The 14,954-nt window shown below is 39.1% G+C and overlaps 1 protein-coding gene across 3 annotated transcripts in view; it reads right to left on the reverse strand.

The window, feature by feature from the left end:
* MYOM1 (myomesin 1) overlaps positions 1–14,954 on the reverse strand; it is a 99,014-nt gene that overhangs the window by 21,199 nt on the left and 62,861 nt on the right. The window contains exons 16-22 of one of the 3 annotated variants that reach the window (XM_060243932.1): positions 13,337–13,458; positions 12,167–12,481; positions 9,163–9,359; positions 6,444–6,570; positions 5,695–5,879; positions 3,493–3,607; positions 2,077–2,233 (exon numbers count right to left, since the gene is read on the reverse strand). In XM_060243932.1, the coding sequence (XP_060099915.1) occupies positions 2,077–2,233; positions 3,493–3,607; positions 5,695–5,879; positions 6,444–6,570; positions 9,163–9,359; positions 12,167–12,481; positions 13,337–13,458 (1,218 nt within the window). The remainder of the gene's footprint in view (positions 1–2,076; positions 2,234–3,492; positions 3,608–5,694; positions 5,880–6,443; positions 6,571–9,162; positions 9,360–12,166; positions 12,482–13,336; positions 13,459–14,954) is intronic. The other 2 variants (XM_060243930.1, XM_060243931.1) reach the window with 2 other exon arrangements.

Raw genomic sequence — 14,954 nt, forward strand, 5'->3', positions numbered from 1 at the left:
CCAAACTTGGAAAGCATGTAGAGGAAAGTCTGCTGAAAAGTTTGCTACAAGTTTGGCATCTCTAGCCCACTCAGGGACCTTTTACCCCTTCCCAAACCAAATGAACCAACAAGCAATGAATCAGTTTTGGGGGGAAAAAAACAGAAATCAACATGAACCAACAAATCAGGCAATCAAACGAACAATGAACTGAAGAGAATCACTATTTTCCCGGTTTGTGTCAATCCCTAAGATAGACCCATACCTAATATATGAACTACATTCAATTCTTAATAACTAGTATTTATTTTCAGATGTGAGGATTCCATGCATTTTGAGAGACTTTTTCTTATAGTTTAAACACAAACACTAAAAGTTTCATGAGTTAAACTGCTGGAACAAATAGTACAAAATGTGTACAGTCTGAGATCAGAGAAATAATGAGGCTGCCCTTGAAGATAACCTGAAAATGTCAACTTGTACAAAATGCTGCAACTTGGCTGTTAGATTAGACTGGGCAACTGGCTGTATTACCCCTGTTCTGTTATTTATTTAAACTTTTAGGCCACCCTTCCCTGCAATCAGGGCTCCCTGCAATCACATGGTTTACAACACACTAAAAATACAATAATCCGATTCAGTTAGACCAATGTCAGAACACAGTACAAAGTCATAATAGAAAGCAATTCTAAGGTGACAAATAATTTGAATACAAAATTGACTCCCCAAAACATCCAAGAGATAGGTACCTCAACGGTTTGTTTTGAGGCACAATTTAACAGTCTGGTTTTCATTATTAATCTTTGACCATCATACTTCAAGGATGACATCTCCCTTGCTGACTCCACTTGGCCAATAATTTTTGTTGAGTACCCTCCAGTCAGGATATGCAATCATGCTGTGTGAGACTGATGGCATTCACAGTGATCAACATCTCCTGCCTGATCTATTAAGTGATCTGTCCAAGGAAGGATGCAGGATAGCCCTCTCAAATTAGTTTAACAGACTGTGTTCAGTGACCTTGTTTCAGAGACCTTTTCTTGGCCACATTGTAAATGAGACTCATTGTGTTTTGAATGGTAATGAAACACTGCAATTGGTTATGAACTGTTCTGACTCGCTGTAAATACTTTAAATTTTGTTTCATTGGCATTAGTTTGTCTTTAAATGATTTCAAATGTTTAGAGAAGTGGAATATTTTTTAGAAATATAATTACATCCATAAATACATAATAAATGCATTATCAGTTTAAGACAGGGATGGGGAACCTCCGTCCCGAGGGCAATATACAGCCCTCGAGGTCACTTGATGTGGCCCTCGGAGATTGCTGGGCAGAACCGAGCCATGTGGCAGCCTCTCTGGGGCCTGGTCGGCCAGCGAGGATCGTGGGGCCCGGATGCACTGTGCAGCAGCCTCCCCAGGACCCAGCAGGGATCACAGGACCCAGATGTACTGTGCAGCAACCTCCCTGGGGCCTGGATGGCTGGCCAGAATTGCTGCAGGGCCTGGAAAAGTTACTGTCACAGTTCAGTTTGCACTTGATTATCCCAGATGGTGTGGCCTAATATGCTAATGAGTGTGTGACCTAATATGCTAATATTAGGGAATGTGGTCTGATATGCTACTGAGTTCCTGCTGGGCTTTTTCTACAAAAAAGTCCTGGACCTATGCATTTGCCTAGGGTGGCAGACCGTGTGTGTGTGTGTATGCGTGCGTGCCAGATTAGGCTCTCCCCGCATGACTTCAAATAGAAAAACAATTATTTGCATTAATTTTGCTGGCCTGAATCATTCTCCCTTGGCAGAGCACTGTTTTTTAAGTTGATAATTTTTTATGACCTGCAAATTATGTTATAAATATCCATATGGCCCTTTGCAGAAAAAAAGGTTCCCCACCCCTGGTTTAAGACATGGGATTCCAACAGGACTGCTCTGTTTACAATTTTAAGTAGTAATCAAAACTGTCGTACCATTGAGAAAATCTAATTCGCAGGCAAAAAAGGGGTGAAATCTACATGTAAATGATGAGATCTAATAGAATGGCACATCACTTGCATTTCTAGGTATAATATAGTTACCATTATTAACATTTCTTACTTTCCGCCTTTCGTGTCAATGGCTAATCGGGAGTCATCATCAATTGGTTCATAATTCTTGGACCAGATAAATTTAGAGTCTGGAGACATCTGATCACATTCAAAGTTCAGTGAAATGACTCCGTTGTCATCTACTTCAACAACAACTTCTTTTGTTCCTGAAAAATCAAAAGAACACAATAAAATAGCTGGCATATATGCTGTTTAAATAAAACCCTTTTCTTAACAAAAAAAAGTTGACCTCTGTCCAACTACTTCAATAATATAATTCATATTTTAAATTTATGGACATGAAACTGGAGGTAGGGGAAGGGGGGTCCTGGCTACCTGCTTCTTTCCTGAGAGCCAGTTTGGTGTTGTGGTTAAGAGTGGAGGACTCTAATCTGGAGAAGCTGGTTTGATTCCCCACTCTGCCACATGCAGCTGCTAGGTGACCTTGGGTCAGTCACAGTTCTCTCAAAGTTGTTCTCTCAAGAGCAGTTCCCAAAGAGCTCTTCAGCCCCACCTACCTCACAGGGTGTCTGTTGTGGGGAGAGGAAAGGAAGGAGACTGTAAGCCACTGTGAGACTCTGAGTGAAGGGTTGGGTATAAATTCAATCTCCTCCTCCTTCTTCCAAGCACTCTTAGTTTAGCAGGTCAGCAGTGCTTTTGACTGGTTAGCCAGCTGCAGCCCAGAAAAGATTTGTCCACTGTGTTTCATGCCCTTGTTAAATCTATGTATACTGAATGTTGATTGGAGTGGATCATACTGATCATGTCCCTCTAATCTTGGCCCATCTACCCTGGCGTTCTTATCTGTTTCTGGGCACAATTCAAAGTGCTGTCACTGACTTTTAAAGTCCTATTTGGTTTGGGGCCAGTATAACCTGAGGGATTATGTTCTTACTTATGAACCTAACTGACCAGTACAGTAATCTTCAAAGGTAAAGCTTGGGGCCCTCACCTTCTGAAATTTGACTGGTGGCAACCAGAGAGAAGATAATGTCTCCCCAGGGAGATTAATCTGTTGTCATCTTCTAACAGCATTTGTCATTCCCTCAGTGATTCTTCTTTTCTGACCAACATTTTAAGTGTTCTGAAGTATTTATATATACTTTAGCTCTGGTTTTAGTTGTTTTAATTATCTGCTTTGTTGGTTTTAATGGTTTTTAAGATGTGATTTTATTGTGTATGTTCTAATTTGTTAGCTTCCTTGATGGCCCTTATGGGGTATCAGTTTTGTAAAATAAATAAAAATAAGAAGTCTGCCCTCACCACTTCAAAAACAGGAGAATACAGAAGGTACTCTGCTTCTATTGGATAATGCTACCAATTAATAATTACAGAACAGAATGATCTCTTGTGTGCCCCATATCCAGTTATTCTGACAAACATGAACATTTTAATTTTTTACCAAAAAAAGTGTATTTTGACAAACCTGGTCGAGTTTCAGCTACTACAGGGTCAGTGGAATCTGAAGGTTTCCCAACTCCAGCTTTGTTTGCTGCTCGTATACGGAACACATAACTGGTTCCTTCTTTTAGGCCACTTATCTAAAGGAAGCAAAATCATATAAGACAATCTAACATTTTAAAGGAGGTGTTTTGGGGCTAGTTGTATCCCTGAGTTGGTTTCAGGGGGAAGAATTTCTTTACAAGATGATGATACCTGATATTCAGTAATAATGATATACAGTAATTTGTTTACTAAAGCACTGCAGGTGGATCAGAGAGCCATTGGCTATTGCCATGTTCACATGCTCTTTGGAAACTTTATAATGTTTTCTTAGCAGAGTTAATAGGAGAAGAGCCAGAGAGAGGGAAAACAAAGAAAGAGATGCTGCTATCACTAGTCCTTCAGCAATACAGGCATTGCCACAACAGTAATGCAAGTAAGGTGCTACAACCTCTTTATGCTTCTAACCCATAGTTTGAGGAAGACATTTCATGCAACAACAGAACCAACTCCCACATTTCATGCTTATCCACTATCAGAGGTGGAATTCTAGCAAGAGCTCCTTTGCATATTAGGCCACACACCCCTGATGTAGCCAGTCCTCTAAGAGCTTACAAAAAAGAGCCTTGTAAGCTCTTGGAGGATTGGCTACATCAGGGGTTTGTGGCCTAATACACAAAGGAGCTCCTGCTAGAATTCCACCCCTGTCCACTAGAAATCCCATTGCCTATCAAGCAAAAAAAAAAAAAATCTAAATCAAGATTTTAATGGAAGTCTAATTATCTGCACTGCATGTGTAACAGGTCATCATGAAAATACTTACCAGGATAAGCTATGCTACTCGATTGCTATGATAGTGGAAAAAAACATTTAGCTATTCATGGAAGCACAGCAAAGCAGGGAGTACATATGTATGGATTATGAATTACATTTAGATAATTCTGCTGCTCCTAAGGCTAAAAGATTTGCACGGTACTCTCAGAATATTTCCAAAGTGAACTGTTTTAGCTGTTCAGTCCTTGGAAGGATCTCTCTTTGTCACTTCTCCTTTGGTATGCTGCTACCAGCTGGTCATTTTGAAAATTACACACCAAGAAAGCCAGCGCTCCTACCTCCCCTCTGTGGTGCAAATTAAAGGCTCTGCTTAATGTCAACATGACCTGCTATGCAGTGACTCATCACCATGGGGATGGCTTAGCACACTTGCACTCTCCTGGGGAATGATTGGTCTAGCAAATAACTGCCTCCTTTCCCCTGGCACCAATCAAATAGCATGTTTGGAGGTCTATGTGGTACCAAGAATACTCTTTTATATGCTGTCAAGTTGCTGCAGACTTATGGTGACACCATAGGATTTTCAAGGCAAGAGACATCCAGAGCTGATTTGTCATTGCCTGCAAATTGGGAGCTAGGAGTAGCAACCTTGGACTTTCTTGGTAGTCTCCAGTATAAGTACAAAGGAGGGCTGACTCTGCTTTGCTTCCAAGATCCAATGAGATCAGACTAGCCTGGGTTAGCCAAGTCAGGATAGGAGAACAATTACCAGCATTTAAAACAATAACAAATCTATTAAAAGGAAAAAGTCCACACACATACTCTGCACAGATTGAGCAACAGAGTCAAGACAATGAGTAAGTATATGTACTTCTGTCACTCAACTCTATACAAGCCCCAGCTGGTCTTACTCTAAAACAAATTCCATAACTTAGATGTTACAGTTCTCTAAACATCTTGCCATTACCTTAGAATCTTTGTCCAGGCAGCTAGCCCTTTGTCTACTCCACATGACAATGGCAGCCCTTAAGATGGAGCTCAGGTGTGAGAGCTAATTCCTTCAGATGGAATCAGCAAAACAGAACCCCTCATCCTTTGTGCCATGGGATTTTATCTCTTATGTTTCCCCACAACCTTGTGGGTCAAAGAAACCTTTCCTGAAATCTTCAGGATGTCATCTAGCCCCTTGCACTTTGCAAGTCTCTGTGTCTCTTCTAGGTGTCAGGTTCTAGCCAAGATACGAGCTGGTAATTTCACTGCCTCTAGGCCACTGCAACTGAAGTACTATTTATTACATGGGCATGGACAAGAGTACAAGGGAGGCTAAGCAACCTAAAAATCATTGTAGATGTATAAGTGGCCAGCCTTAGTGATTATTCAAGAGCAGAATTCTTCACTGAAACTGGCTTACCTTCAAGAATTTGCATGTAGTTGCCTTCTCATTCACACTCCTCCAGTGTTCATCTGTGGCACTTGTTTCTTTCATGTCAACATAAAAGCCAGTAACAGGACTTCGGCCAACATAAATTGGTGGCTTCCATAATAAAACCAAAGAATCTTTCCTGACTTCACTGCAAGACAAATCATGGGGTGGACCTAGAAGAAAAACATTGGTTTGTACAATTAGTGCATACCATAGAAGAAACAATCATTGTACAGAAAAAGTCAGCGTACCAAACTATAACCTGAACTTAATCCACATTACAGAAGAAAGACAAGAAAATATGGCATTAACCACAGTACTGGTCACCCTTTTCGTCCATCATTCATCACCATTTAACACGGGCTTCCTCATTCTGCAGTAGATACTCATCATGTTCCTTGCCATGCAATTCAGGTGAACACATTTAGAACAGCTCTAGAACAAATTTTCTGTGCCCTAAACATGCACATTAAAGTAACATTAAATGTTCTCTCTGAACAGATGCAGAGAAAGGATGTGATAGACAAAATTATTTCAGAAACCATTCTCTGTGAGACTTAACTAAATATGTTTAAGTGCGTGCTCAGTGATCATAAGAACAAACTTTTGCAGTGCTTTCAGGAAGGGATGCATAGAGCTATTCCAGAAATCACTTCTTTTCTTACACTTCTGTTACACATGATAAGCCACACTTAGAAGCTCCTGTCACTTTTAAATATATTTTTCCTAGCTCTGACCTGGAACAGCAATGGTCCATTCTTCACATTTGAAGGATTGGCTAGCTGGAGATGGAATGCCAAGTCCAGCTAAGTTAGCAGCAGCCACTTGAAACTGGTATATTGTATTTTCCTTCAAGTCATGTACCTGCAGCATTGACAGAAAAAATAATTTTTGAGTTTATGCATGTTCCTTGTTGCCCCTTAAAAATAATCTAAGTAAAAAACTGTATGCTTGTTTTGAGATGGCTTTTATCTCTATTAGGATCAGGAATATGAACCAATAAACTTAGCCAACATTTTTGAAAAGCTTTCGAAGGTTTTTAAAAGTATGCAAAAATACATGTTTACATACATAACACTGATACAAGGATGTTCCCAATATTCCAATAGACAGTTCCAAAAAGAAACCAATATAAGGACAAATAAAAGTGTGCCAAGACACTAAAAAATAGAGAATAGGGGGAGCGGCTTTGACACATTTCCGGGTTGGAAGCCATTGCCCAGCCATTGCTTAATACCGAGCCAAGAAAGTCTCGCTGGATATGTTTTAGCCACTGAATTTTATAGAAGACCTTAGTCATAGCACCATAATGTTAATTTTAATACAAGTTGTTTTAACGATTTAAGGATGATTTCATATAATTGTAATTGTAATTATCGTGTATGGTTTTATTGTACATTGTATTTATGTGTTGTGAGCTGCCCTGAGCCTGCTTCGGCGGGGGGGGGCGGGATATAAATAAAAAGTATTATTATTATTATTATTAGCTCTTATTTAGCCTGCTTAAAAAAATATTTTTATCCCCTATAACATCAAAATTTAAAGTTTAAAAGATGGCTCCGAAGGGGGGAAAGAAAGGCAAAAACAAAGAAGAAAAAATGCAGCTTTTAACAGACTTTTTTTGGCTCCAGACATACCATCCACCTCCTCCACAATGCTGGGGAGGAGTGAGTCAACAGCTGAAGAGACTCCCCTCACTGCAAATTTTTTAATGCAGGCACTAACCAAGCAGATGTAAGAACTGAGAAATGATATAATAGAAATGCTACAACCTGTGACCCAACGTCTGGATGAATTAGAAGAGCTTCGTAAGCAGACATGCCAAAAAGCAAAAACAGCTTTTCAGAAAGTAACGGAGCTTGAGAAAAAAAATACCTGAGACAACTTCAGATACTTGGGCACAGGAATGTATTCTGACTTTTGGACTATCGAAGCCATGAGTTGTGCCTAAAGTTCAAAGGGTTCACATCAACGCTGAGGCCGGAACAGAGCTGACTATATTTATGCCAAACTGGCTAGCAGCTACTATAAATCTTGGAACTGGAATTACACCCCTCCTGCACCGAGCTTATCACACCGGCAAGGTATGTGAAGAATCCACGTCATCATCATATACCAGAGATATACTGGTAGAATTCAAGGCTCTTCAACACAACACAAGATTTTTGCAGAGGCCAGGGAGAGGGGCGGTTTGGACTATCAGGGGTTAAAGATCCAGGTGTATCCTCATCTCCCTCCTGAGTTCTTAGATCAGAAGAAAGGCACGACAGCTAAACTGCGGGACTTAGGAATAAGATATCGTTGGCTCCAAACAGGCAAACGTTATGTGCAACAAGGTTCAACTTATCATACTGCCCACGACTCTGGTGAATTATTGCTGACTACTTTAAATTCCTCCTCCCCCACCCACACCTCGCTACACTGAGAGTAAACAAGAGGAAGGAGTGCTCTCCACCTACTCCAGTTAAAGCAAGTCATGTATGCACTTCTGAAGATCGTGGATATTTTGAGGAGAGTGGTGACTCCTTTTAAAAAATGAGGCTTTGAGTACAATTTATAATGGAAGCATAACTCTCTGATACTAGAGAGTGGTGGAACTGTTGTAAGTGTCTGGGCATGTTCCCCCAAGGTATAATCAGCCCATGGAAGGTGGAGTCTTGTTCTCCTCCAGTCCTTAAATTTTAAGGTCTCCAAGGGCTGAGCTATATATTATATTATTTGTAGCATAACTTAGTGCTAATTTGATTTGAAATATATAATGTAAAGATAATATAATGAGCTAAGGTTGACTTGTGAATTTTATAAATTTTATTATTTAATCTTTGAGAGAAGAATAAAGGAAGAAGATAAAGAAAACATGAAGATACAATGTTCAAGTGATATTAAGTTTGTATAGTGTAAAAGATTTTGTTGGAGTTGTTAATTTTTAAATTCTTCCTTTAATAAAGAAAGAAAATGTAAAAAAAATAGTCTATAAGACTAAACATCACTGTAAAATTTATTATCCAAAAATATTACAATTATGGGCCATTTCTATGTAAAGGAATACTGTTTGCTACATACATCATGGCTGAACTACAATAGCTCTTCTCCCGGATGTGCAAGAGGGATGCCTCACAAGTTTTTTCCAGTAACAGCCTATGGAAGGTTTTTCAGTGATCAATGAATTTCCATTTTAAGTTCTTCTCATCAGTAAGTAGATATAGATAACTCACTAAAGATAAGGGATTTCCGGCATCTTAAACTTTATTATTTACATTATTTAGAGTCTGCCCTTCTCACATGGACTCATGGTGGATTTCACATAGTGGGGCAATACAATTAATAAAATAAGACATTCAGTAATCAGTGCATTAAGATATTAGAAATCTGGAACCACCAGAAGGAACTGAAGAATAGGATAAGTATTCACACGACACATTGAGCACATTTAGCAATATGAAAATTAACTCTTACCCTGTAAGCTCTCTCGCTCACAGCTTTAATGTTAGCTTCTTTCCACTCCCCAGGTTTCCCACCAATAATTTCTCGGTAGTTCACATAATAGCCAGTTATTTCAGCCCCACCAATAGCTTTGGGCTGTTTCCATCCAAGAACCATTGAGTCACGAACACTTTCAAGCACAGTGATGTCATATGGTGGCGATGGAGTAGCTGTTTTAGAGCGAAATGTTTATTACTAGAACAGAATGATTTAGTTAGTCAAGTAAATATATATATGAATATATTCAGATGAATTCCGGGGTGTCTCTCTTCTCGCAAAATCATAGCAGACTTTGGAAATCCTTCCTAGACTTCCCTAAGTCTACCTGGCAACAAATATTTATGGGATTTTGTTATTAAGAAAAAATGCTAGAGCAAGGTGAAACTGTGTCATGATTACCAATATAAAACAGTCACGAGATTTACTTCAAAACAATGAAATATGTGGAAGGAAAACAAATACCAAGTGAGGACTGCAAAAAAAAAAAAGAGTTATCTTTCTGAATCTAATTATTTTATTTCTCAGAATTCTTGTTTATGTCTTTCTCCTTGTTGTGCATATCCTACTCCCTCGAATGATAAGAAATTCTAGGGATAGTGCTTATCTGTGTTGGATCCCTTTGGAAGTGGGTGCAGTGGAGACTTCTGGCATATTTATAGTGTATTCTGGTTTAATTTTAACTTGAAAATAGAACTGAATTGTCTTTGAAATCAGCCTACTGTGTGTTTACAGGAGCTGCAGGAGAAGCCCTGTGCAAAATCTTATCAGTAGGGGAAAAACCCCAAACTCAATACTAGGCAGAGCAAGACTTTCTCAGCAGATGAATCACTTCCTGTTGTGGTACACAAATACTTCTTGAAAACAAAGAAAGGCCCATTGACTTAACCTGACTTTTGAGAATGTTAGCAATGGTTTTATGTTGGAGCAAATGGGATGGAGCAAAAGGGATAAAGAGGAATTGATACATGAATGATAAAACAAAGAAATGTAATTTCAGTTGGGGGTTCTAAGATTGGTGTGACTATTATGTATGTGTTAAGCTTATGTTTAGGCCTCCAAAGCTCAACTTTCTCCAACCACTAGGGATGCCAGTCCCCACTGGCCAGGTGGCTCCAGCCCACCACTGGCCAGGTGGCCAGAGGGGGAGGCCCTGTCCCAAATGCAACCAGTGGGCAATCACCACCTCCCTCCCTTCCTGTGAGGAAAAAGAAAAGAGTGGGTGTTGTGCTTACCTGCCCTGCAAACAGCAAATTGCAGGGCAGTGTTACTAGAAATGCTGGGGGTCTCCTCTTTTTGATGGAAGAATTAACAAAAAGGGAGACTTAAGTAGAGGTATTTAGAGCAGGGATCTTTCCACCAATAATAAGAAAACAACAAATTGCAGGGCAGGCACACATGGCACCCACTCTTTATAAATGGGGAACATTAGCTCTCGTCTTTGGAGAGAGTCAGTTAAGGAGGCACTGGCCTCTTGCAGGGCTGGCACACATGGCACCTACTCTTTCCAAGTCTCTTCCAGGGTAGGTATGCTGCGCCTGCTCTTTCCAAGTGGGGGCTGTGGCTCCAACGCTGTATGAGGAGACTTTACCTCTTGCTGGGTAGGCACATGTGGCCCTCACTTTCCCCCCAGCCATTTAAAGGGAAGGTTCCCTTTAAATGATTGGGAAAAAGAAGGAGCATACATATGCTGCATCTGGGATGTGATGCCACTCTGCATGATGTTATTGCATTGGGAATGGCCACATCCCTCCTGGAATAATCCCCAAATCCCCCTGCCAGGGATAAACCACAGCCATAGTTTATTCATATATATGATTTTGCATGTTCTTTTTCAATTTTCTTTGTAGTGTCAGAAAATGAATAGTCCAGGAAATGGTTATTAGATAGAAAGAAAATGTACCCATAAATATTTCTGGGATGCATGTGGCTATTACTTGAGATCTGATAGTTGTATTTGGAACTGGGAAGAATTTTTGCTCTAGTCAGACTGGTGAGTGTGGGTTTTCATTTTGTTGATTTTCCTTTCAGTTTACTTACAAAAGCCATTTTAGCACCTTTCTGTAAGCCACCTGCTCTAGTTGTAGAACCGTTCAGATCTCCACTGTGTAGGTTTTGTTTATGGAGGGAGTATATGTATGCAGATACAAGGTGGATTAAAGATCTTGTCTCAAGTAAGGCCCAAGAGTACTTGACCTTTGGACCTGTCTCAAATCTCTGGTTTTGTAACACACAGTGCTATGTAAAATTCTGTTATTTTTCTATTTTGTTTCATTGTCTGGAATGATGGACAAGGGGTTGGAATAACTGACTATCTCTATAAAACACTGCAGATTCAAGTATGAGCCATCTTCTAATCATGCAAGTTTAAATGTTGGCGCTGTGGAGGAATATCTACTGAAACATTCTTAGTGCATTAGCTTGAACATTTAAAATGCATTGTTTATTTCCTTAGTGGGTCAGGCCCTCAAAGGGAAGCAACTATTGGCTCCTAGATTCTTGATAGATAAGAAAAATGGCTGATATGTGGAATAATGGTTGTGTGCCCATTTTCATATTTAATTCTCCTGTCCTCATTAAATACTACTATAAAGTCTTGGAAATGCTGAACCATGACAAATAAAAAACAAAGGCAAAGGTGTCTTGAATATACAAAGGCTACCTAATTGATTTAAATGTTATATGCTTTTACAAAACTGGTCTAATCAAACTAGCAAATGAATGCTACATGCAAGCTTGTTGTTAAATGCAACGCACATAAACACTCATACCACACCCATATGTAGCTCTATTCACCAATCACCAATATATTATATATAATATGAACTTAGATGGAAAGCTGAGCATTTATTAGATGGATCTGGTGAAGGATGTAGCATTGGCAAGAATGTCCACTTGTAGCTTGGATGACTGCAGGCAATGAGTTGTCTGAAATGAATCTGCTAACACGGTGAAATCACTATACATGACCGAAGCTCACCTATATCTTGTTTCTTTTTCAGTCTCTCCAATGAGCGATCCCCAGGTTGAGACTTACTTGCCTGCTTGGTACTTGTCTTTTGTGATGAGGGTGTAGTGATCGTTTCACTCACTTTATTTTCTGTCGGACTTCTCTGCTTACCAGACTTACTGGGCACTGTTTGTCTGTTAGGTTTAGCATTGCGTTTTAACAAAGCATCTGTGTCAAAGACAGGCTGGGAGGACTCATGCATGCCTTCCCAGTTGGTAGTGTGGTCTGTTAGTCCACCAGCTTTACCACTTAGTCCAGGACAGACACCATGAAGCATTCCTCCCCCTATAGTTGCCAGAAAATAACAAAGACATTTAGAATTAGCATTCATTCATTCCCAATTCTCCATTATTCAATTGAATGAAGAGATGGATACACAGCGAGACAGAGACAGGACATTAAGAAGTTACAGGCACTGCCATATGTTTGAAGTGATATAAAATTCATATAGGTATACATACTATTCCATACTTCTTACTAAGCGGTTCACATTTGCATGCAGTTAATGCTTCTATCAATTTACACTGAACACTGTTGATTAACATGAAAGGCAGTATTGCTAGATTCTTTGGAGGCATACATGGTTTGCTTTAGCAACCTTAGAATTAATTGTTACATAATGATTATTTGAAGCTGTTAAGTACCTAATGGTTAATGAGGTAAAATTAATTTATTCAAGACCACTTTATTCATTCTCTTTTTTCCTTGGTTAATTAGTGCAACAACCATGACAAACATCTCAATGACATTGTGAAGAAAACTTTAGATCATTTAGAGATGAGACCAATAGTGTTAGTGGAGTCAAACAAGGAAACAAATCAGGCATATAATATCTTGCAAGCTGGAGTATGAGGTGAAATATACACCATGATGGAATCAGACCACCAGTTTGTTTCATTGAGTGATATATGGTAAACTTTCTATAAACAGTTACATGGAATGCACCAATTATGTCAGCGATGGTGAAGGTGAGAAGTCTACAAGAGCATAGCGACTGGAAGACTGTGAAACTATGAAAGTGAAACATCAAATTATTCACGCATAGTCAATACATGTAATCAATATTGTAAATCAGCAAATCAAACAAATCCTACAATTATCTACATATAAATATAGTATTATTTTCCAGCAATAGCTTACCAATAGCTGCTTTGACTTCAATTGCTTCTGACTCCTGTGAATACTCACTGAGCCCAGCTGCATTAACAGCTCTGACACGTAAAGTATAATGGTCTCCAGTAGTGAGTCCATGACAAGTGAATCTAAAGAAAAATATCGAAATAGTAGTAAAATTTAAAGTGAAAAGCACCTCACCATAGTTCACATTTTTTATATCTTGTTATCCAAAGCATCTAGGCTACAATCAGACCAAATAAAATGTAGTGATATCATGTGGTTATTCTAGCATTCATTAGCACTGCATTTTCTTATATTTTCTGGAAGTCCTCACATACTACATTCTTCCTATATATATTAAAAAATTGCCATAGAACAGTTCCTTTCTTTGATATGCAGCAGTATCCCTAAGAAGGGATAGGGGAAATTTTATTCTGTTAAACTTCTCATAGGCAAAACATTTCAGCAGGAGCATGTACTCAAGGGGCACCATTTTGGGTGCACCCTTTGTGTTTCTGAATACTTTAGCTATTTCTTAGAAGCATCTGTATTTTGGCCAAATCTGTAGTTGTGTATATTGGACAATAATTGCATAAAAATTAAATGGGACCATATATTATGTATGCCAAAAGCATTATACCTTTGCTTAAGAGAGTGAGTGGCTTGTGTTGGTAATATTGTTATAGTCATTATAAATAAAGCAAACAAAATGGTCTTAAAGTAGATTCCTTTTCTGCAAGCTAATCCCACATGAATTGAGGAAAGAGTCTTAAACCTTGCAGAGAATCTTATTTTTGCCCCACTGAAATGTGAAGTAGTGCCCTTGCACATATTGCTCCTTGAATATCATGACAGTTTATCATTAATAATAGTAGCCTTACTATTATTAATAATAATTTAGTGTATTAGTAAATTAAATTAACAGATTGTCCAATCCCTACTACTGCAGGGCTCTGGGCAATTTACAGCATTATTAAAACAATTACAGTAAAATATACTTAAAATAGATTTTAGAAACATTTAAATAATGATTTTCTCTTAATCACAGATTTCCGACTACTTCACAAGGAGGGGGGAGGGGGAGATGGGGAAAGAGGATGAAGCAAACAGATGTTATCATATTTGGCCCTCAGACTTAATGTGTCAGCAATAAGATGCTTAAAATGGGCAACATCAACTGCTATTGAGGCAGTTGGTTCCCTTCCTTGAGCACTGCGACCTGGCAACTGTGGTCCATGCAATGGTCACCTAGAGACTGTACTACTGTAATGCCCTCTACATGGAGCTGCCCCTGTCTTGAACCCAGAAACTGCAGCTAGTGGAGAATGTGGCGGCCAGGCTGCTATTGGGACTCCCCAAGTGGGAGCACATACAGCCGGGGCTGTGAGAACTGCACTGGCTGCCAATAGTATACCAGATTTGCTACAAGGTGCTGGTTATCGCCTTTTAAAAAAATTAGCTTTATTTTAAATTTGAAGCTCAAGTACAATATTTAGAGAGAGTAGTCGTTCAGGTTATAGTTCTATGTCAAATACAAAAACAAAGACAAGATTCACAGAAAACTAAAGCAGTATGAACATTTCCATTTTAAAAGTATAACATCTTACTATAAAGCATTCTGCGTGGTAGGACATTTTGTTCA

This window comes from Heteronotia binoei, chromosome 7 (assembly GCF_032191835.1).
Source record: "Heteronotia binoei isolate CCM8104 ecotype False Entrance Well chromosome 7, APGP_CSIRO_Hbin_v1, whole genome shotgun sequence".
Classification (NCBI taxonomy): domain Eukaryota; kingdom Metazoa; phylum Chordata; class Lepidosauria; order Squamata; family Gekkonidae; genus Heteronotia; species Heteronotia binoei.